Source organism: Vidua chalybeata, chromosome 15, assembly GCF_026979565.1.
Source record: "Vidua chalybeata isolate OUT-0048 chromosome 15, bVidCha1 merged haplotype, whole genome shotgun sequence".
Taxonomy (NCBI): domain Eukaryota; kingdom Metazoa; phylum Chordata; class Aves; order Passeriformes; family Viduidae; genus Vidua; species Vidua chalybeata.
This window is the reverse complement of record NC_071544.1, coordinates 6,728,604-6,750,089: the sequence shown is the minus strand read 5'-3', so window position 1 is coordinate 6,750,089 and position 21,486 is coordinate 6,728,604. Positions and strand designations below refer to the sequence as shown.

At 36.9% G+C, this 21,486-nt stretch overlaps 1 protein-coding gene across 2 annotated transcripts in view; it reads left to right on the top strand.

The window, feature by feature from the left end:
• GABRG2 (gamma-aminobutyric acid type A receptor subunit gamma2) overlaps positions 1-21,486 on the top strand; it is a 64,854-nt gene that overhangs the window by 16,579 nt on the left and 26,789 nt on the right. For both annotated transcript variants that reach the window (XM_053956605.1, XM_053956606.1), the window contains exons 2-6: positions 7,690-7,838; positions 9,436-9,503; positions 10,249-10,469; positions 11,961-12,043; positions 12,713-12,850. In XM_053956605.1, the coding sequence (XP_053812580.1) occupies positions 7,690-7,838; positions 9,436-9,503; positions 10,249-10,469; positions 11,961-12,043; positions 12,713-12,850 (659 nt within the window). The remainder of the gene's footprint in view (positions 1-7,689; positions 7,839-9,435; positions 9,504-10,248; positions 10,470-11,960; positions 12,044-12,712; positions 12,851-21,486) is intronic.

Here is a 21,486-nt window from a genome sequence, read left to right as displayed (position 1 = left end):
AGTGAAAAAAGATACAGAAGTAGATTATATAACCTCCAGTAAATAAAATATAAAGAAACATAGTCATACAAAATTCCAGCTCAAAAAAAAAAAAAAAAAAAAAAAAAAAAAAAAAAGACAAACATTGAAATAATCATCTTAAGTTACAGAGGCTTATCTGAATCATCTGATCACATCTTAGACTCCTCCAGAGCTCTAGTAACTATAAATGTTGCACTTCAAGCCCAGGCTGTTCAAAATGAATGATGTATGCTTGTTTCTATAATTATCTTTCTTTTCCTTACTGGCCAAAAGTTTCCTTCATCTCTTTACACTTTGCTGTCCTCCCTCAGGCTATCATACAATTCCTCTCCATACCCACGAGTTTTTTTTATTTTTTTGTGGTGTAACTCAGCTTTGGTTAATAACACCAATCTATTCTGATAGACCTGGAGATGTATATCCACTATCAATTTATTTAACAATATTCCTCAATGATCTACTGAAGAAACAGATTCTAGACTGGGTGCTACATTTCAGCTTTTGGTTCTTTGCCAGAGCTGCTACCACTGGTCTCTGTTTCTGGTAATTTTTGTGACAACTGGCTGTGAGGCCATATTGTTGCAACTAGAAATATTTTAAAAAGGACAATAAGCCTCATGGTCACTCACGACTTGAATCCAATCAGTTGTGTAATGCAAAAATTGCACTACAATTTTTCAGCACAGTGAACTAGAAAACACTGTAAATACTGCAAACCAGAAGGTTTATTGTTAGCACTCTCAATAAATGCACTCCAAAGGGCTTTTTTAAAAAGTGTTTTCATGAACTTACAGGAATGAAACAAAACATAAACCAAGTTAAATTTTTCATTTTAAACCTTTCCTTATAAACACTTGCTGTAGCCAAATTCAGCTGAATCTGAAAATACGGAAAATAGATGCTTTAACAATAGCTAAAAATAGCTAAAAATGATTACATCTTCAGCACAGTAGTGAATGTGAGTGCGTGTCTTGGGCAACATGTAGAAGGACTGGAAGCTAAACCAGTCTGCTGTGATTGACAGTTTTACAGACACTGATACAAAACCACCACTGCCATATAATATTTTAGAAGTCTGTGAAGAGGTTTAAGACCTGGACTGCTTTACTCAAAATGGCTGACAAGCACCTGTGAGGTTGCTGGGAGTTGCTGAATGACTGCAGGAAAGCTTGTAAAATCCACAGCATGATCCATAGGTGCTGTGCTGCCACGTAGCATCTCTTCAGGGGAACAGAGTGTAAATGTTCACAGGAATCCAGACAGCCTTTAAATCTCAGGGCAGGCAGAGTTTTCAGAAATGACTGATTGCTGGCAGTTTGGGGCCTTCATGTTCACTAAAGATGACTGAGAAGTCATTGGTGGGAGCATTCATCTGTGCTCCTCTAGTAATTTCTGGCTCTTAAAAAAACATTTTGAGACTTGTATGCTCAGTCCCATAATCTAAGTGTTTCAGCTGTACCTATTTCTTTATGAGAACTGTAATATTGTTTTAATAATTATTTTCATAAGTGCTTCAGTCCCTCTGTGACTTAGGGATGACAGAAAAATTTAGCTTTGCTTTGTTTTAAATAATCATTTCATGCCAAGATTTTAACTATCTTATATAATTTGAGTAGTACATGGATAGATAGCTGCAGCAGAAGCAGTGCCTAGGAAATAAACTATCTTCCACAGGTGACCTACCTAAAACCCACCCCACCCAAACCACTGAACAGAGGTCAAAATTATTTTCTTTCCTCCTGTAAACTCAGCGTCCCTTACTACATGACTACAACAAATGGCCAAAATAGAGCTGATACACCCTTGTGACCTTCACTGAAAACTCTGGGAATCCAGGATTTCAGGTTCTTCTGGAACATTACAGCTTCATCCAGAATTGTAGTTGCAGCAGCACCACAAATCTAGGTGAAGGAAGTAGGACTACAAGACAGTTTCTCAGTGATTTGTTAGCCCAAATTTTTCAACTTCATTTTCTGTTATGAAGCTTCTGATAACTGACTGGATCTTCACCTCTCTAAGAAAAGCATCCAAGTTTCCATCTTTGATGTGGGAAAAGAGTTGGGAAGAGATTAATATTTGCATTACATGATTTGTAGTCCTAATAAAATTGAACTTGGGTATTTCTGATGAACATTTAGTAGTAAAAGAGAAAATAGGTGCCATTTTTATGGCAAAAACAGAAACTCAGTCCTGTACATAGCCTTGGGATTTAAACACAAATGGACAGAACAGAAACACAAACAGGACAAGAGAATCCACGGTGCAGCTTTGTGAAAACATTTTCTGCTTCAATCAAGATACCTTTACTTAAAATGTGAGTCAGCAAGGGAGAATTTAGACACGGTTAGATTTCCAGAGACACTGTATTCTCTTCCACATCTGCTATTTCCACATCCTCATACGTCACATCTGCACACAGCATCTCTGTACCCACAGTGGGAACCTGGAATGCATTTTGCCTTCCCACTGACCCTGTTACTATCATGAATAATGTATGAGGTACAGATTAAGGTAATTTTTTATGCACATCAGAGAATGAATCGAACTTGACTCTTCATTAAATTAAACAGTGCTAGTTAAACTGCTAGGTGAACTGGCAAGCCTTGTTTCACTTCTTCCCTGAGAGGTAGAAAACATCAGTGTTTTCAATGGAAAACTCAGTTTATATTCAAGTAGTTTATTAAATCTTTGCTGAAAGTTCTATAGCTTACTTTTTATAAAAGATGAAGTTGCCCAGATTTTTTGATAAATAACTCACATTTTAAATTAGATTTAAATTATTTCATCATTCAATACTGCTATAGGTCTTTCCTTTTAAGCTCTTAGTGGCTACTCTGATTCTCCTTGTAAACAACAAGGCAATATTAGCAATTAACTCTTAGGTGAAGTTTCACAACAAAATTCTTGGTAATAGTTAAAATTAATTTTGTATATTCAGAAAAATTAGAGGACAGAACCACAGCAGGTACAAACTGGCATAACTCATTTAAAGTCACTGCAACTACGGAGATTTTGACGAGTTTAAATGACCTCATATCTGAAGGCTGAAAGACTGACCAGCCATGAAAGGTTTTTTTGCCAGAGAAGAGTATCCTTTCCCTTCTACTCCTTGTAATAAGTTGTGAAAATCATGTTCTTGTGGATTAGGAAATAATATCTTATTTCAAAGGGATATCCTTTGAGAGTTATTGCTCACTACTTAAATAAGATGTGTCCAATCTGTCCCCCAGTTTAGACTGTAAAATTATTGCTGCTGTCTATGATACTAAATAATGCATAGCCTATATCTACCAACACACGGTGGTGGCTTTCCAAGAAGCATTACATATGATTCTCCTGGAAATCACATTAGAGTGTCTCTGATACAGAGATGACAGCAGAGAGCATCCAAAATTATAGTGTTGACTTTGTTAGCAATTAACTAAAGCACAGTAGTTTTGAAATGGGTAACCTATGCTTTATATTAATTTTTGAACTAAAGATTTAAGCCAAAGGCTTGAAAGCATAATGTAAGACAGTTCTATACCATTAACATAATTATTTGTTAAGTTTTACTAAAGTGAATATTATTTTTACATGGGCATCAAACTAACTTCTAGGGAAATGAAAGCACAAAATAAAAGAAATCATGCTGAATCTAATTAAAAAAAAAAAAAAAAAAAAAAAAGATTCCCAAACCATAATGGGGCCTTCCATGGCTTTGGTCTGCTAAGAGAATGGTGTATCAGCACATTAATGAAACATTTAAATAATAGGTTTCAGAAGACCATGTCTTCTGAAGAAGGATCAATAAAGATGGAAAAAAATTGTTTTCCTAATGTATCAGTGATTTCCCAGCAGAGATATCCTTTTCTACAATTTTAATGTATTTCCAGTATAGAAATAATGCCTTTAGTGCTAAGGGGCCCATAAAGGAAGCTGTAACAATGGAAGTGAGCATAATTTCATTAATTCTTTTTCTCTTGGTTGGTGATCCTAGCTCCACCTGCAGTGAGTACCTCTGCCCACAGGGATTACATTTGCACCAAAAATGATTAAATGTTGCCCAGAGAGTATTGCAAATAAATGTATGGATCAAATGCACTGGCAAAGATCTGAAGAATAAGCTCCTGAACACTTAGTTTGCATCAACCTCAGTTTGTGCTAAACTTACTCCTCACCAATGAGCACTCAAAAGAGCTTTATAAATGTTATAAATCAAATGTTATAACAACTTCAATGCAAGATTGGGATTAGTATGTGTTTATTTTAGGAAGGAAGATAAAAAACATTAGTTTAGCCCCTGACATGGTAAAAATCTCATTGGCAGAATGAGATTTTTATATAATTGTAGAGTGAGATACCATTTTATAGATCTTTGAATATATTAGTAAGAAAATCAGATCTAAATTAATAAATGCTTATTAGCAACAGTAATTTATGCCCTCTTCCTACTTTGTGAAGATATATTTCAAATAAAATAAAACTTACAAATATCCCCCTGCATATTAAACACTTGTGGTTACACACATACACACACACACACATATATATATATATACATATATAAAAATTTGTAAGTGATTACCATCAGAGCCACCACATGCAGATTCAGCTGGCAAACTGAGAAGGGATTGGATGAGATGATCTCCAAAAGTGCCTTCAACTTTAATTACTATACAGCTTGAAGTTTCAAGCTTGGGTTGTGACCCTCTTAAGTAATCTCTTTTCTAGCAAGGAAATGTATGGATTTATGTAAAGCAGTGTTGCAGACATCTTGCAGTGGCACTAATATCACAGTGAGAATATCTCAAATGGTGAGATTTTGTATCAGTATCAGAAAGATGAACCTTCAAAAAATTAAAGTTTACTCTTCAAATAGGTAAATATGTGTTTCTCTTCATATCTATATTATTAGATTTGAAAATTTCTAGCAGTCAGAAAAATAAAAATAGATTTCAATATGCATTTTGGTATAATCTAGGCTTTAACAAATTTGGGTTGGGCATTAAAAGCATTTGCAAAATTTCAGCCATATAATCAGAAGGACTGATCTGAAAGTCTTAAGGAGATGAAAAGGGCTTTGTCCTTATAATTTTCATTGTATTAATGGCATTGCATGGCTAAAGCTCTGCTCATTTTGATAGAGAAGCACCTCTGATTTTTCTGACAGGAATGCAGGTTTCCACAGAGAGACAACTGCATATCCATGCTCCCTTCTGATCCTTGTGGAATTCTCATAAAAGCTGGAATTCAGTAGCATTTCCCCCCGCTGCATTGGCTGTGGTTTCCCTCTGTCTCCTATCAATTTCATAAAGTATTTGCTGGTTTTGGAGATGTGGAGTACCAAAATGGCTTGAGATGAGAGACAAGCAAACAAACATCTGTGTCTGTGATACAAATAATTTCCAAGAAGGAATAGTAGTTTCAGTTACTGTGGGCTGTTGTTCAGTTTAGGTTGTTCTAGATCTGAGAAAACTTCTAGACAAATGTACTCCTAATCTTGCACTGTTCTAGTGGACCAGACTCTGCTACTTAGCTGGTTTGAGTTTTGAAGCTTTCTCATTCCACTGATATTCAGTAACATGTTGCCTTTCTAAAAGAATGCATTTGATTTATTTTTCTTTTCCATTCAGAAAAAAAAGATATTGTTTTCAGAGAATGGTTGTTTAATTGGTTATAAAAGAGGAAAAAGTTTTTTTATCAATAAAGTTATTTTTCTTCATTCACTTTGCATAGTTTGAAAACACATAATCTAGTGCCTTCTGTTTGCAAAGATTTATTTAGAAGTATTTCCTTTCCTCCAGGAGAGAGAATTTGGCTTCAATTATGTTTCTTTGAATTACAATTAAATCTTTGAACTCCAGAAAACCAAATTAAAAAAAAAAAAAAATTCTCCCAATTTAATTAAATTGGCCTATTTGTCAGTACCAACAGAATACTATGGACCATATTGCCAATTAAAACTTTGCTTTTGATTCCTAATAAAACATGACAGGTCCAGGATTGTGCAGCCAGAATGAAGAGGCTGCATTGCCAATTCTTGACCTGGGAAGCTCCCAGACACCCACGGCTGGGGCAGCGTGGGTGAGGTGGTGCCTGGAGGCTGCAGTCGGTGCCTGGTACCCAGCACACACAACAAAGGTGTAGATCACATTCATTAGCAGCTCCCAAGCTCAACTCAGAGCAAGACTAGCTCTCTCTCCATGCTGCACATTCCTAGTTGCTACAGCCCTATGCAATCTTGAGCTGCTTCAAATGTCCCTGTGCCTTCAGCACCTCCTGGGAAGCAGCGTCCTACACTGAGAGGCAGAAAGAGCTACAGCTCTTCCCTGTTAGGCTGTGCCCAGGGGGAGAAAGAACCCAAAGCCTCATTCCTAACGAGATTGTATTTGTGCAGCTGGCTTACAGCTCCCAGACACCAACATGGGAAAGCCTTTGGGCCATGCACTCTGGGTGGTACAAGCTGGATGCAGCAGGAGAGCAGTGTAGGGAAGAGGGGGCACGACCTCAGCTGGGCGAGATCGCTGTTAACAAAATGACTCTGTCAGGCTCTGGGACAAGTCATCCCTTCCCTACTGCACCCATGGCCATGGCCAGCTGGGCCTCTTTCAATCTCCTGTGCCATGCAGAAAATCCAGCCCCTGTGAGAACCTGCTTCTCTGTGCTCTTTCCCACTCCAGATTCCGGCTGCAACTGGAAAATAACTAATTTTTCTGCTTTTCAGCCTATCACTCTATCCACCAACTCAAGACATTTGTAGTATCATTAAGATTTTCCATATCTAGCCAGCAGGGTTTAAACTTTGTCACAGAAGCAGGGCAGGAAAGAAGGGCACTGGCATATTATACAAAAAACCATGGCTAGCACTGTTCAGCTGATTACCACTAACATTCTGAAATGAAAATATCTGATTATGTCATATTCTAAAGTAGTTTCAATGTTCTCCTCTAGAACTGGAAGCACTGATTTTGGGAAAACCAAACATCCATTAAGACTAGTCTACACATTTCTGACTCCAAACTTGCTTTTTTTACTACACTAAACAGGTTGAATTAGATCTGCTGTCATCGTTCTGAGAAGCAGAAAAACCCCAGCAGACAGACTTTTTATCCTCTGCGGGTTGTGGTTAGCAAAAGTGAAAAGGAAAACCCTTGGCAAAAATTTGTACTCAACTTTCCAAATGCACAGTAAACTCAAGTTCATCAAAGTGGAGAAAAGCTGCAGGAGAAGTTTGTCTGAATAAATATAATTATTGGTCTTGTCAGTATTGTGTTTCATCAAATCATTCTCTCCAACAGAAGTAAAGCAACAACAATGTGTACATATTAAGTGATATTTTGGTGGAGAGTTACATAAGCTAAATGACAGATTTGTTTCATAACAGGTCCCACCTGAGTCAATGAGAGAAAAAATAGCCATGACAGAGGTGATAAGCACTGATGATCTTCTGAACAGACAGAATGTGATCTCAACCATACTAAAACAAAATGCTGAAAAAGTGAACTGTAACCTCAACTGATACTTGGCATCTTTACTGGGAGTCTAATTTTGAAAATGGGAAATTTTTAAAATGTGTTTACAGTATCATTAAAATCTAAAATGTGTGTATATTGTCTTTCAAAGAAGTTACCTTCAAATTTGTATTTTTCAAGGCTTTTCTTTTCTTCATTTTTGTTTCTTTAATAGTTCCACACAAAAGGGAGATGATGATTATGAAGATTACACTTCGAATAAGACTTGGGTTTTGACTCCCAAAGTCCATGAGAGCGATGTGACTCTTATTTTAAATGGTTTGCTGGAAGGATATGACAACAAATTGAGACCTGACATAGGAGGTAGGTTGGTTTTCCTTTTAGGCTACTTTGATTAAGCAGTGAAGAGAATTTTCATGTCATATTACTCAGGAAGCAGAATCCATTCAAAGTAGTTACGAGAATAAAATGCAATGCAGAAAAACATCAGAGGCATGTAAATTAGTTGTGATTTTGGAAGTTGACATAAATTAAGATGGCTAAACCTATCCTAAGACATCTAATAAGAATGTTACAATTTGCTGAATCAGGCAGCTTGTGATGATTTACCTGCATATGATGTTCAGAATTTAACTTCTGGGGAAAGAAAAAACAAGTTTTTATCTTCCTTTTGTAGCTAAGAGATTCTGTCTGAGAATCACAAATAATACATTGGAAAGAAAGGCCAAAAAGAGGCTAATCCAGCCTAATCTTTGTATGATGTGATGGATACAGAGCCTCCAACAGCAGCAACCCTGCACAGACTGATGCAGCCTGGGCCCTCACTTGCCCAGCAGGGCAGGAATGACAGAATAGGGCAAGGAGGAGGAGGCTCACAAAAGATAACTGCAGTCAAGCAAAGCCAATCTGCCCAGATGATTCCCACAGCCAATGTAGGTAGATAGAGCCAAGGCTGGACTCAGAATGGAAGTCTTATTTGACTGAATCACCTTGTGGAGGGATCTTCCTCTCCACTGATTACTGAGGTAACTCGAAGGAAAAAATCTCCCTGTCTTGCTGAAAGTCAGTTTGAGAAGGCCCATGAGAGCCCAGAGCAGACAGACAATACCTCTGCAGGAGAGGATACAGCAGTAATAAGATTATAGAAATAGGCACAGATTTTATGGATGAGGTAGACAGAGTAAAGCAGAGAGCAGCAAGGTTAATGAAGGAAGCTAACAAGTTTATAGAGACTTATAAACTAAGGAACTTTTCACAGTGAAGGATAACATGAGTCTTTGACCTTCATTGTATGTATACAGTGTAAATTAGCAGAGGAATTTGTCTTCACTTAAACCAAGACTTTAGAAACAGAAAAGAAGTAAAGCATTCCTAAAATCATCTGGGATAAAAGCAATCATGCTGTAGCCAAGATATATAAGAAGAATAAAGCTGAAATGGAGTAATTTCAAAATAAATTAATGTAACAACTATTCTTAATTTCTGCCTTAGAGCTTTAAGTATTTTGGCTTTGGGCTCACAAAATTATTACTTATCTACAGGCACCTATGCAGGCCACAGCAGTCACATTGCATTTGGCATTATAATGTAAAACAAGTGATGCAAGGCATCATAAGAGAAATAAGCTTGCTTTTGTTGATAGTTTTGATGCTCTGCTGTGACCTGTGACCTGACTCCTCTCAGTCAGACGAGCTTCTCTAAGTTATCAACATGGTTTCAGTATTTGTTCTCATAGCATTAGGGAATTTGTTTTGATAGAATAAATGATACAAGAATCTGTCCAAAGTGTCTCCAACTAATTTTGAACTGAAGACGTTGTTGCAAATTTGTATTTATTTTTTATGCACATTTAAATGCGAGGCAACCACAGAGGGGAGATGCCAGAGTAACATGCTCGTGCTTGACTTTCACATAGTTGATTTTGACCTTCATTGGTTACTGATTCTTGTTTCTCTTGCAGTTAAACCGACAATAATTCACACTGACATGTACGTGAATAGCATTGGCCCTGTGAACGCTATCAATATGGTAGGTAAAGGATTGCCCACTTTCCTTGTTACAAAGTCTCCATCATTTTGACATTACAAGGCTTCCATTAGTTCTTAATGTTGTGGCATACCTATATTATTTTTTAAATCTCATTTTAATTATGGATGAGAGGACTCTATGAGCTACAAATCTGTACAAGTCAGAAAACCGAGCTATATGCTGAAAATGCAAAAATAATTGTTTTAACATATCCTCACACTTTCATGTGCTCTGCTTTCAAATGCTTTGCAACAGTTTAACTCTGGTAAAACCAATCTTCCAGATTGCTACAAAATTGGGAAAACCATTCATGAGTGATATTACCACTCTTGCCACCCTGAGATAATAAGTAAAAGGCCTAGAACTTCACCAAAGACTTCAGCATTATTGAGATCAACCAGGGGGCACAGGCAATTAGTCAGCTCAAGCTTTTCCTGTTCTAGATCCAAGGAAATAAATTATTCTCTGACCTGAGCAGGGGTGGGCTGAGATGTGGGGACACAGAATTAGATAGGTGCATATAACACTCACTTGCACCTTAGTTTTACCCTCAATGGTAAAATAATAAATTGTTTTAAAACAATAATGTTTGGTAAAACATGCCTCAAAACTTCAGCAAAAGAGATCGGTTTTATCAGTTCTAGTATCACCTAGCTCACAGTTTGTTCATATGAAATTAAGGAAAGCATATCAGGAGTTATGTGGACTGCTGAGTTTTCATCAGTATTTCTGGTTAACACAACAGGAATATACAATTGATATATTTTTCGCCCAAACGTGGTATGACAGACGTCTGAAGTTCAACAGCACTATAAAAGTGCTCAGATTAAACAGCAACATGGTTGGGAAGATTTGGATACCAGACACATTTTTCCGAAATTCCAAGAAGGCTGATGCTCATTGGATAACAACTCCTAATAGGATGCTCAGGATCTGGAATGATGGCAGAGTCTTGTACACATTGAGGTATTTATACCTAGCTTTAATTTCATTTTCTCTAAGGAAAGCCAAAAAGGCCATTTGACATTAACCTGAAGGGAAGAAATATTGAGTTGGTGTTGAAATCCAATGCAAATCAAAGTTAGTCTGATAAAGATGAGCCTAGATCAACCTTCTAAATGTTAAATTTGGACTTGGCTACACTACTGTCTGTTTGGGTTTTATTACCTTTCTCTTCAAATTCCTTGGTTTCTCTCACTAGAAAGAGATGTATCTGGTAGAACTTGGAATCAGGTATCTACTATGAATGTATATTTAGTTGTGCTGGTGAGTCACAGCAAGCACCAATGATTCAACCACGATTAACCCAGAAATGAAATGTGGTAGTATCACACTGCTGGGATTCTGTCCTCAAGAGGGATCCAGAAGGGCTGGTTTATTTTCCTCAGTCACCTCCCCCAGGTTTAAGAACCACCCTGCCCAGCAGGAAATCAAGTATCTGTGGTACTAGAGATGATGAAAATGAAAAGAGGAAGGGAAATTAGATTTCTTCCTAAATCCCTAATGCAGAAAGGTTGCCTTTGGACTCCATTAACTTGGTGGTCCCAGCATTCCTTTGCATCCCACAGGATGAGACTCAGCATCATTTGCCCATAATACCTTCACTCAGGAACCTGGAGACAAACCAGGGCTCATCATTTAGACACCCCAGAATCAGCAAAGACCAGAAACCTACAGCTTTCCTAGAGACATCTCGTGGAAAAAATATTTTACCCCACACTTTTCCTTTTTCCATCTCTCACCCCACCTCTTCCCTCTCTTCCAAAGTCCAAGTATCCTGCAGCTTATGGCTGAGTTGGGAGTGAATGAAAAATGGAGTTTTTAGCAGGCACACCAGAGGGTACATTTCATCTTACCTGGGATTTCTGAAAGTAATTGTCTTTACCTGAGCTTAGCACCTACACTACCTGAGTTATCATGGAGACTCTCCTAATATTCAGTGGTGAGAAACACCTTTTGGTACATTTTTCTTCTGATTAAATTTGAATGTCTTATTTTAGAGTGAGAGGAAGTGTATCCTCAGAGTGCCTCTGCACTAGCTGTGAAGGGAGTCTAGATGGCTGTCTTGGATGCAGATGTCTAAATTTGGACTCCTATCCATCATTTCTGAAATAGATTATTTGTCACATAAAATACATTTTCCTAATGCTTTATGGCATGTTGTGACACAAAGATTTGTCACTGCTCATGAGATGACCTGTATATCTACCTACCTATGGATTTGTCAGTCATGAGTAATGTTGCCATTTCAGATGCACAGGAACAGAACTTTAATACCTTCTTCCATTACACAGTCCAGAAAGTAGATGATCATGGAACCAAAAAAGAAATATTGCTTATCAGTGACCATGATGTCTTCCTATGCTTGGAATATTCCAGTAATTACATAGATAGCAATACTTTACACACACACACACACATATATATATATATATATCCTGATCTCTTTCTTCTCAGGCTGACAATTGATGCTGAGTGCCAATTACAGTTACACAACTTCCCAATGGATGTCCACTCCTGCCCACTGGAATTTTCAAGCTGTAAGTAACATGGTTAAAAATATTCCTTTTTCTGACCCACACTAAACTTCTTATTATAAATTTATTTTTACGTACTTAGAGTCAGTGAAGGTTGTTAGACATACTCCACTGGGGTTTACTTTTATTTTGATTTTTTTTGCAGTACATGTATCATATATGTTCACAAATATCATTAAGGACTGCTATAAAAAATTCTGGACCCTATGTGATTAATTTATGCTTATATCTGACCATAAAACAAGAAATTTTTACTTTCAGCATCAAGGTGTTCTTGCCTTCCACTTTCTCTTTGTGCATGGGTGTTTTACTATTGCACTGGTTGTAGTCAAAAGTTTGACATTTTGTGCTTAGATCAAGGTGTGAATTCCCAGTCCAGCTGCAGATGCATCTGGAGGATGGGCAAAATTGCATCCTATTAGGTCCACAAAAGTGGAAAACCTATTTTTGAAAAATTTATCTCAAGTGCTATTATAATTTATAATTAATAAAATGTGGCATTAAGTAAAAGGCACTAGTAAGTAACTTGAGAAAAACATATCTATAATTTACTTGCAATATGCCTCCCCAGTTTTTTCCAGAAATAGCTAGTAGTATTTTTACTCCCCAAAGCACCCTAAAGCCTAGCAATGACTATGAAACCAAGCATTGTGTATTTTCCATTGCAATAAGATGGCTACCCCAGAGAAGAGATCATTTACCAGTGGAAGCGCAGCTCGGTGGAGGTGGGGGACACCCGGTCCTGGAGGCTTTACCAGTTCGCCTTCACAGGACTAAGAAACACAACTGAGGTGGTGAAGACTACTTCAGGTAAGACAACTGAAGGCTTTGCCTCTAGGTCCAGTTAGGATTTTATTAACAGAATTAAAGATAGCTCTGGTTAGAACTTAGCATTTACACTCAGCTGAACAATTAAAACCTTTTCAATATCTATGGAACTGTCCAGGCTTTGGCATTTCTCACAGCAAGAAAAAACAGTTGTTGTCTCTTGTCCATTCTCATCCTCCATATAAAACTTCTGACTCTCAGGAAAAAGCCACTACTACAAAGGGTGGATGGGTGAGGGAAATTACACTGCTTCAGTGCAGAAAACAGCAGAACTGAGCCACTAAAGGATGATCTGACACTGCACTGAATATTTTACAATCCCCTTCCCACTACCAGACACAGAAAGTAAGCCTGCACAGAAGTGAAACTCAAAGTTCCAACTTCTTTACTACAAAGGTTCCAAGTTTATTTTGTTCCCTAAAATAAGGCACATTCAACTTTCATTAAAGAGAACAGCCTTACAAATCAGAGTCTCAGATGGCCTTCCTTCATATTTCTATCTCCTTGGAAACGAGCAACGGAATTCAGAATGATAAATGAGGAAGTACTCAGTGTTTAATAAAAATACAATTTTAACCCTACTAACTAAACAGAAAAATATATTTTTCTAGACATATGTATTGTTTTATTTCTTGATGGAAAGAAAACCAGTGAGGAGGAATGTAAAGAGGAACTGCATATTAATATTCTTGTGAATGCATGATATCTCTTGTCTTTCATTTCTTACTTTCAAAAAGAACAATGAAATGTAAGCAGGTTGGGGATTTTTCTGGCTGCTTCCAATTTTTACCTTACTTTATAGTTCTGGCAAGTATCTTAATTTAAATTCAGACATCTGTGTTTATTCTGACTTCGGAAATACCCCCACCCATTTTATTTCTAAAAGGCCATCATGGCTGTTTTATTCAAAAAGGAAAGTGAGATACACTAGATTTGAGAGGAGCCTGCTGTATATTACACAGGAGAACAAGCAAAGAGATGGAGAATTAATTCAAGTTCCAGCTCCTTCATTTCTGGACATTAAGCACCAATGATGTGTTCAGTCTCATGAGCAGGGCAAAACCAGAATGCAGCAATGTATGCCTCATGGAGCCTTCTGCCATTTTAGCCAAGGAAGGTATTTAGTCAAGTACTGAAGAAAGCAGTTAACTTTTCTCATTTTCTCAGGAAAACAAACATAAAGGTGCAAAAGAAGACAGGAGAGCAGCATGTTTGAGAGCCACAGCTGCTAATAACCACCATTACACAGGGCTCTCAAAACAAAAATATAAGCAGCAATAAAAGCATCTCCCCTCAGACAGCACAAATGGCAGCATTGCACCCAAGTGTGCTTCCAGTCTCGTCCTGCCCACATTGAAAACTATCTATATTTCAGCCTTAATTTGAGTTTCTTCTATTTGCTATTTTCTTTAATTTTCTGCTTGAGCCATTCTCTAGTCAACTCTTTTTATTTTTGACCAGAGATAGAAAATAATAAAATCTGGACATGCTACAAGCTTCCTATGCCCTGAGTACACTGGTGACTCAAAAACATTCTCTAGTGCTCTGTTAAAGTGAATGAGGTGCATACTGGGAAATAAACAGTAATACACAAAAGAGCAAAAAATCCCTTTCTCATGCAAAGAAAACCTTTATTTTTTCACTGTATATTCATTCAAGTTGTTAGTACTCACTGGAGTACTCCCATAATTTGACATCCATAGTTTTTAATATGATGACACACACCAGTCCATTTTATTTGCATTAAGATAAAATAATTAGCAGTTAGCACGCCCATGAAAGCAGCGAAAAGTTATCACTCAATTCCTAAGTTAAAAATCACATGAAGGCTACTCAGCCTGCTGCTGCTGCTTTCACTGGCCTGTTGTGTATAAACATTTGGAAAATCTCCTGTGTATGTATTTCCTCTGCTGCCTGTGTTTGATTTTCATTGCTCCTCTTGTTTTTATAACCATAGATATGCAAAAGTAGATTTTATTTTGATCTAGCTGTGGCATCTAAATAATAGAAGGCAGGAAAAAAACCCAACAACATAGCAGTTGACATGAATCCGGTCTATTTCCTACAAATATTTTTTTAAAGCCAGCAGAGCCTAAAGGATCTTCATGGCTTCCTTAAGTGACTTATTATCATGCTGGCAACTGCATTAAGTCCAGTATTCCTCAGCCAAACCCACACTCTACTTATAATTATACTCTTAGCCCGTGCATGTTTTCAAAAGTTCTATGAACAGTAAAGACAAAAAAAAAATATCCAAGTTTAACAGCAACCTAGGTGCAGCCAGAGTACCCTAGTTAAATGTTTGAGTACCCATACAGCTAAAATCATCTTGACACTTTATGCAATTACTTTCAGTGCAGAATTTCAGTACAAACTAATGCCAATGCTCTGGTAGAGATAGAATCTGAGGTACAGTGGAGGAGGCAATGGAAAAATTAATGAGATGTTGGAAAGAGGGCTATACTATATTACCACAAACTCTTCCCCAAAATTAAATTTAGGTGGAAAAAAACCCAGAGAAACCGGAACAAAAGAAGGGATGTTAGAGAATACAAAATTGAACAGTTAGAGAGCAAAAGGATCTTGGGGCTAGTGTTAAGGCATTTGAAGCTAGAGTAAACCTTCTGTGTCTCTACCCAATTGGAAAACAAATTATTGTTTCCAGCTTCATACCTCCCAGAAACCAACACCTGCTGTTGAGGGCTGCGCTTGCTTTGTGTCTGGAGAGAGAACCAGGATGGCTGAGATTTGGCCATTACAAACTCCACTACTCTTTCTGTCATGTCAAAACTGAACATTAGAGCTGTGGGCTGGGTTGTGGGCAGAGAAGGACAAGGCTTGTTTGAGTGTAAGCTTCCTAAGACTCTTGCTGAAATTAATAAATTTATCTGCTGCTTTTCCTTTGCACGCACTGCAGAAATACAAGATTAACTCAAAGGGCCAGATGTCAGAATTCTGTCCCTTAGTTAGCAAATCCCAGCAAATCCCAGCAACAGCTGAAAAAACCCAACTGGAATATTACAAACCATCCCTCTGTTTCTCTTATCTGAAGTCATCCTGCATCACCAGCTTGTTTCACTCCAAACTGAACATTTACATGCAACTTTAATTTTCTTAGAAAGTCACTGACCAAGCAATAAGAAATAACTTAGCAAATGGAATCCAATTTTAGAGTCCAGTAATAGTGGGGACTCTTAAAAAAGTTAACTATAAACCTTCTGCCTTATGGACATTTCATTAAAATAACTAAATAGTCCATATACATTATCTGGTTTTTTTTTTTTTTTTTGCTTTTTCACTAAAATCTACCTTGTATAAACAGCATTGGTTTAGTTTAGATTATTTCCAATAGAGCACATATTGAGACTTAATATCATCTGTGTTATATAAACTATTACAGTTGGCTTCACACACTTAGAGACTGAGATGGATTTAAAATATTTTGTACTATTGATGTATGTGAATAATCACTGCTCAAAGAGTGCATATCTTATTAAGAAAGTAGCATTTCTTGTGTGTCACCTTCTTGCTCACAGTGTAAGGCAATGAGATTCTCCAATAAAAAAGGGATGAACTGATGGAAACGTCTTGAGAACAAAAATTCAGCAACTTGCAAAATTTGGACGCACACTGCTAAAACAAACCATTAGCTTATTAAAACTTTATTAAACTATTATAAATATAAATATATACTATATATATTATATAGTATATATATAATATAGTTTATTATAAACTATATAATAAAACTATATTAAAACAAAAATTCAGCAACTTGCAAAATTTGGATGCACACTGCAAAAACAAACTATTAGTTTATTAGTTTAAATTAGTTTATTAACTAATGATTAATTCTTACAAAGAAAGCAACAAGTGATACGGAAGTATAAGATTTGTTAAATATAATGCACGCATGGATCATATCGAGAAGGACATGTTGCACTTTGGGAACAGGAAAATAGGACATTTCAAAATTTTTAATTACCTTAAGAGGGAAAGATTGCAGGAAGGAAATAATCAACTGCACAAATATAAAAACATAAATAGTTTTGCAAAAAAAAAAAAAAAAAAAATTGGGGGGCTGTACTGCAGTAGTCCACAAAGGACAGAGAATGTGGTATTATGGCAAAAACCTGCCCCTGGGATGTGTTACTCAGTATTGTGTGTAAACTTGGGAGAAATATTCACTGTGTTGCTCTGGGAAAGATTTACGCCAAATGGTTGCTGCATTCTGCTTGATTAATAAAAAAATCACTTTTAAGTGCAATATTTTGAGAAATGATGGTGCAAGGAAATATAACAAGGAAGGAGTTTAGAAAACATAACTTATAGAAATACTTGGAAATATGGAACTAGTCTGGAAGAAAATGTTATTGATAATCAAGGGAGTGAAACAATCATACTGTTTTTAAATCATAGCAATGATCAACACTGGTAGAGAGGAAAATAGTGGAAGCTCTAAAATCAGAGAGTTTATGAAATCATACCATAGACCAAGAGGAAAGAAGTAGCTTAAATCTTGAAATTCTAGCAATAGGTTTCCATTAATTTCATACAACCCCATGATAAATAGCACTTCTACTCACCATTCCAGTTGTTTTGAACATATAAAATATTGTACTATGCGAAACCACTTGTAAATGTGTAATTATTCAGGACAGATGGAGTTTCTAGTATTCCCAGTTCATTTCTATGACTGGGTAGTTCCTTTTTTTAGGCCATAAATTGTCTACTGCTTATTTACAGAGCCTGTCCTGAATTTTTAATTAGATACAAAGGCATTAGAAGACTAATAAATAGCAATTCAACAAGCTGCACAGGAGCCACAAGACTGGTCAGGCAATATTTATAAATACCTTTTATTTTCTTCCTTTTCTGTGCTTTAGAGAGCTAATGGGAACTATGCAATAGAGACAGTGCATTGTTCAGAATTGATGAATGGGTAATTAAATATTCCTCTTGCTATGCATCTGTTAAACCACATAAGTAAATCTGGGTCTGGTTTCTGTTTTATCTGGAAAATATGGTCAGGGCTATTATTTTGCGGAAGAAGATGTATTTTCAGGCTTTTATACTTTATTTCAATTTTGTACCCTAATGAATTGAACTGTTGGCAGATACGCAGTCCCCAGAGGTTTCATAATGGTGAAAAAACCCCAGGAGTCATCTTCTGTTTCTTTATTAAGACAAAATATGACAGCTACAATCAGATTTGCAGATCTGCATTGGGAAATAGTCCTGACATTAAAAATGGGCATAAGTAGATCTCCACTGCACCTAGAAATCCCTGCCAGCCCATGAACAGCCTCAGGCTCTAGCATGGCTTGACTGTAGCATATGGCATTGCCAGGAAGACCTGTCTGAGAACTCAAAACATTTCCAGTCTGAAGATGCTGATCTACTGAATGGGTACAAGGTACTACTACCTGCATCTTGCTTTTGGCAGAATTTAAACATGTTTGTATCCACTTTACAGAGGAGCAAATAATGACCTAAGCTGTAAGTCAGAAAACCCAGATGACTATTAAAGTGTGCTGTGTGTTGTTATTGTTCTCTTTATGGTATGGGAAGGTATTTATCTCAATATCCTTATTTTTGAAAAAGATATATTAAATTATTCTTTAAACATGCTTGTTAAAAGAATACTGTCTCTGTAGGACAGTGAAACATTTAAAGCAGAAGGCAGGCACAATAAACTAAAAGGCCTATTTTTATGTTTGCTGCCTCAATGGAAAGGCTCAGTTCTAAGCCAATAACCTTAAGATAACCCTTAATAGTTACACCCTAAGATTTTACTCCCATTAGGAATAGCCATCTATCCTAGTAAGAGAGTCAATAGGGAATATTTTTGCTTATAAATTCTTGTTTTTTCAAACTGTCCCTTATTCAACTTGCATGAACCACCATATTACTACATCCAAATATCATCATTTGAAAGAAAGCCCAGGAGGAGTCAAATTATTTGACTTTCATATAATACCATTACAGACACTTCTATGAGCAGGAATTCAGCTATGGTGGCAGCTTACAACAGTTTGATCTTGCTCTTAGGGGATAAAAACCAGTCTAAGATAACTACACTTGCAAATTCTTTTGGAGAATAATGGGTAAGAGAGATTTCTAAAATGTGAACAACAAATTTTTCCTAAAATAATCCACATTCTCCTGCTGGCCCATCATGATTCAAATCATATTAATTAATGAACATTTACTAAAGTTTAACTGTTGAATAATTGGCTCACTGAAAATAATCTATATTTCAGGATTGTTTCTTCAAAGAGTAAAACTGAAATACAATTCCCTTCATTCCCTGACTTTTGTATATTGTACATTTTTTCCAGTTGGTTAGTTGTGTGGCAAGTAAGAATTTACATTAAAATGCACGATTGAATAAACAAACTCATTCAGTAAACAGGCATTTTGAATCCTCCCGGTCATGCAGACTTCCAAGATCTATGTATATGGACTTTTTTAGAACTGCAAAATCAGAACTCCCCGGTACCACTTATCCTTATATCATCCCTGTAAAGACAGACAGGACTACAGGGACAAACCAAAGGCTTCCCCGGACACCAGAGAATGAAGAGCAGACAAGAAGGACAGAGGCCTGACTGGAATGGCTGGGAAGGACTCAGAATTTGGGTCTCTTCTGTCCTGGCTGCTTCAGCCCTTGGCTAAAAATCTACAGTTGCCTTCCCACTTCTTTAGTCATTCAAATGCCACTCTGCTCATCCTCTGCTCTGTAGTTCCTTTTCAAATCACTATGGACCCATCCAGTAGCAGTAGAGCAATAGGAAAACCATCCTTACAGCACAGGCTGAGGCCATGGAATTTAACACAAATGCCATATCCAACAAAAACCCAGTGGCTCCAAGCAATCCAGATAATTAATAGCCAGGGTTTGCCTGGTTTCAGGTCTGTGTTCAGTTATGACCACAATAGAAATGATGCTGCCAGTTTGTGGCAGGGGTAGTGGCACAGTCACTGCCATCACCGTGCTGGCTGCTGTGGCACTCCTGGGGAAGGTCTGGATGGAGAGCAGGGAGATCTGGCCGTGGCACTGCAGGGACATCACCCTTGGAGGTAGTGCAAAAAGCACCCCGAGTCAAAACTCCTTCACTTTGCCATCTCTTTCACACTGACAAGTTAGATCTTTTTGGTATAATAGGCAGGAAAAAAGCAAACACTACTCCTAGGGAATCAATAGGTTTAAAAATCTCAGAGACTGAGAGAATCTGACTTTTCTGTTCAGGTTTGTATCTATAGAGATTCAGGCATTGAAATCCACCTGCTTCTATCTAATCATATAAAGAGTTGAAAGGCTCTTTGATGATTACTTTTCATTTTTTGAGAGAGGTTAAAGCCTTTCTTCCAATTTCAGTGACATTAATTCAGCCTTTTTTTTTCTCTCAGATTTTCGTAGACTCAATGGCAACTGACTTGCCTCAGCAAAACAAAATCATGACTGTCCTGAGGAAAAGGGTTGTTGGGGCCTGAAATCCTCCCTGTAATTACTCCCCAATTGAACAAAGATTCTTGAGGGTCAAGGTTTTATTCTGAGTCTGTCCTTCATAAGGTTTTCCATATCTAAAAGCATGGCCTGCTAGAGCTTAAACTGAGCTTCAGAAAGGTCAGATAAGGATAAAAAGAATTAATATACAAGTAACCAGAGAATAAGGGATAATGTGGGATCTGACAAGAATTTTCACCGAGCTTATTGCTGGGTAATTACAAAAACACAGATGTTACAAGCAAGATTGGTTTTGCATTAAATATACTTATGTAGATATGATAGAACATAGTCTTTAAATAATATTTGTTCATTTAATAGCAAGAAAATAATTAGATCTTTTAGGATATTTGAATTATTAAAAAGAAAGAAAAACCAGAATTTGGAATGTTTCTAATTTTATTATAAAATCAGCAAGTTAAGAGGGTGAGTCTATATCTTAAATCGCTTCCTGGACATAACCAAGTATAAAATTCTTGTGATGCCACTTATGCCCCTATGAATATATTTTCATAAGTCCTGGTGACTCCTTGAGGCAAAGCATATTATCCCAACTCCCTCCTACAATTCCTGTTTGGCAATGAAATCATCCTACTCCAACCACTGTGTGACTTTGAGAAACATCACAAGAGAAAATCGTTGTAATGTCACTCTTGCCAGTTGCAGCTAGATCTAATTATAGTGAATTGCAGGGAGAAATCTTTGGCTCAAAAGGATCAGACCAGGTGATGTTGTACTGAAAGAACAACGTGCAGTCACAATTACTTTAGAATTAAAATAAGTCTGAGTATTAAGCCTTTTTGCAATAGGTAATGACCATGTTTAAATCACTGGTATAAATAAATATTTTTAGTGCACTGTTCAAATAACTAAAGTTCAAGCTATCCTGTGATAAATCACAAGGTTCCTGAGCATCTCATCCTTTCATCTGCAGAGTACTGGATAATCTCTGTAGCCTGTAAGCTGATCAGTGTAGTACTGATGGTCAATTTCTGTACTGATGTTTCACTTCCAGACCCTTTTTATGTCAAAAAAACATGTTTGTAGTACCATGATTATAAGATAATGTCTTGGACATTTTCTTCCCTTGGCCTGATTTAGTAATTCA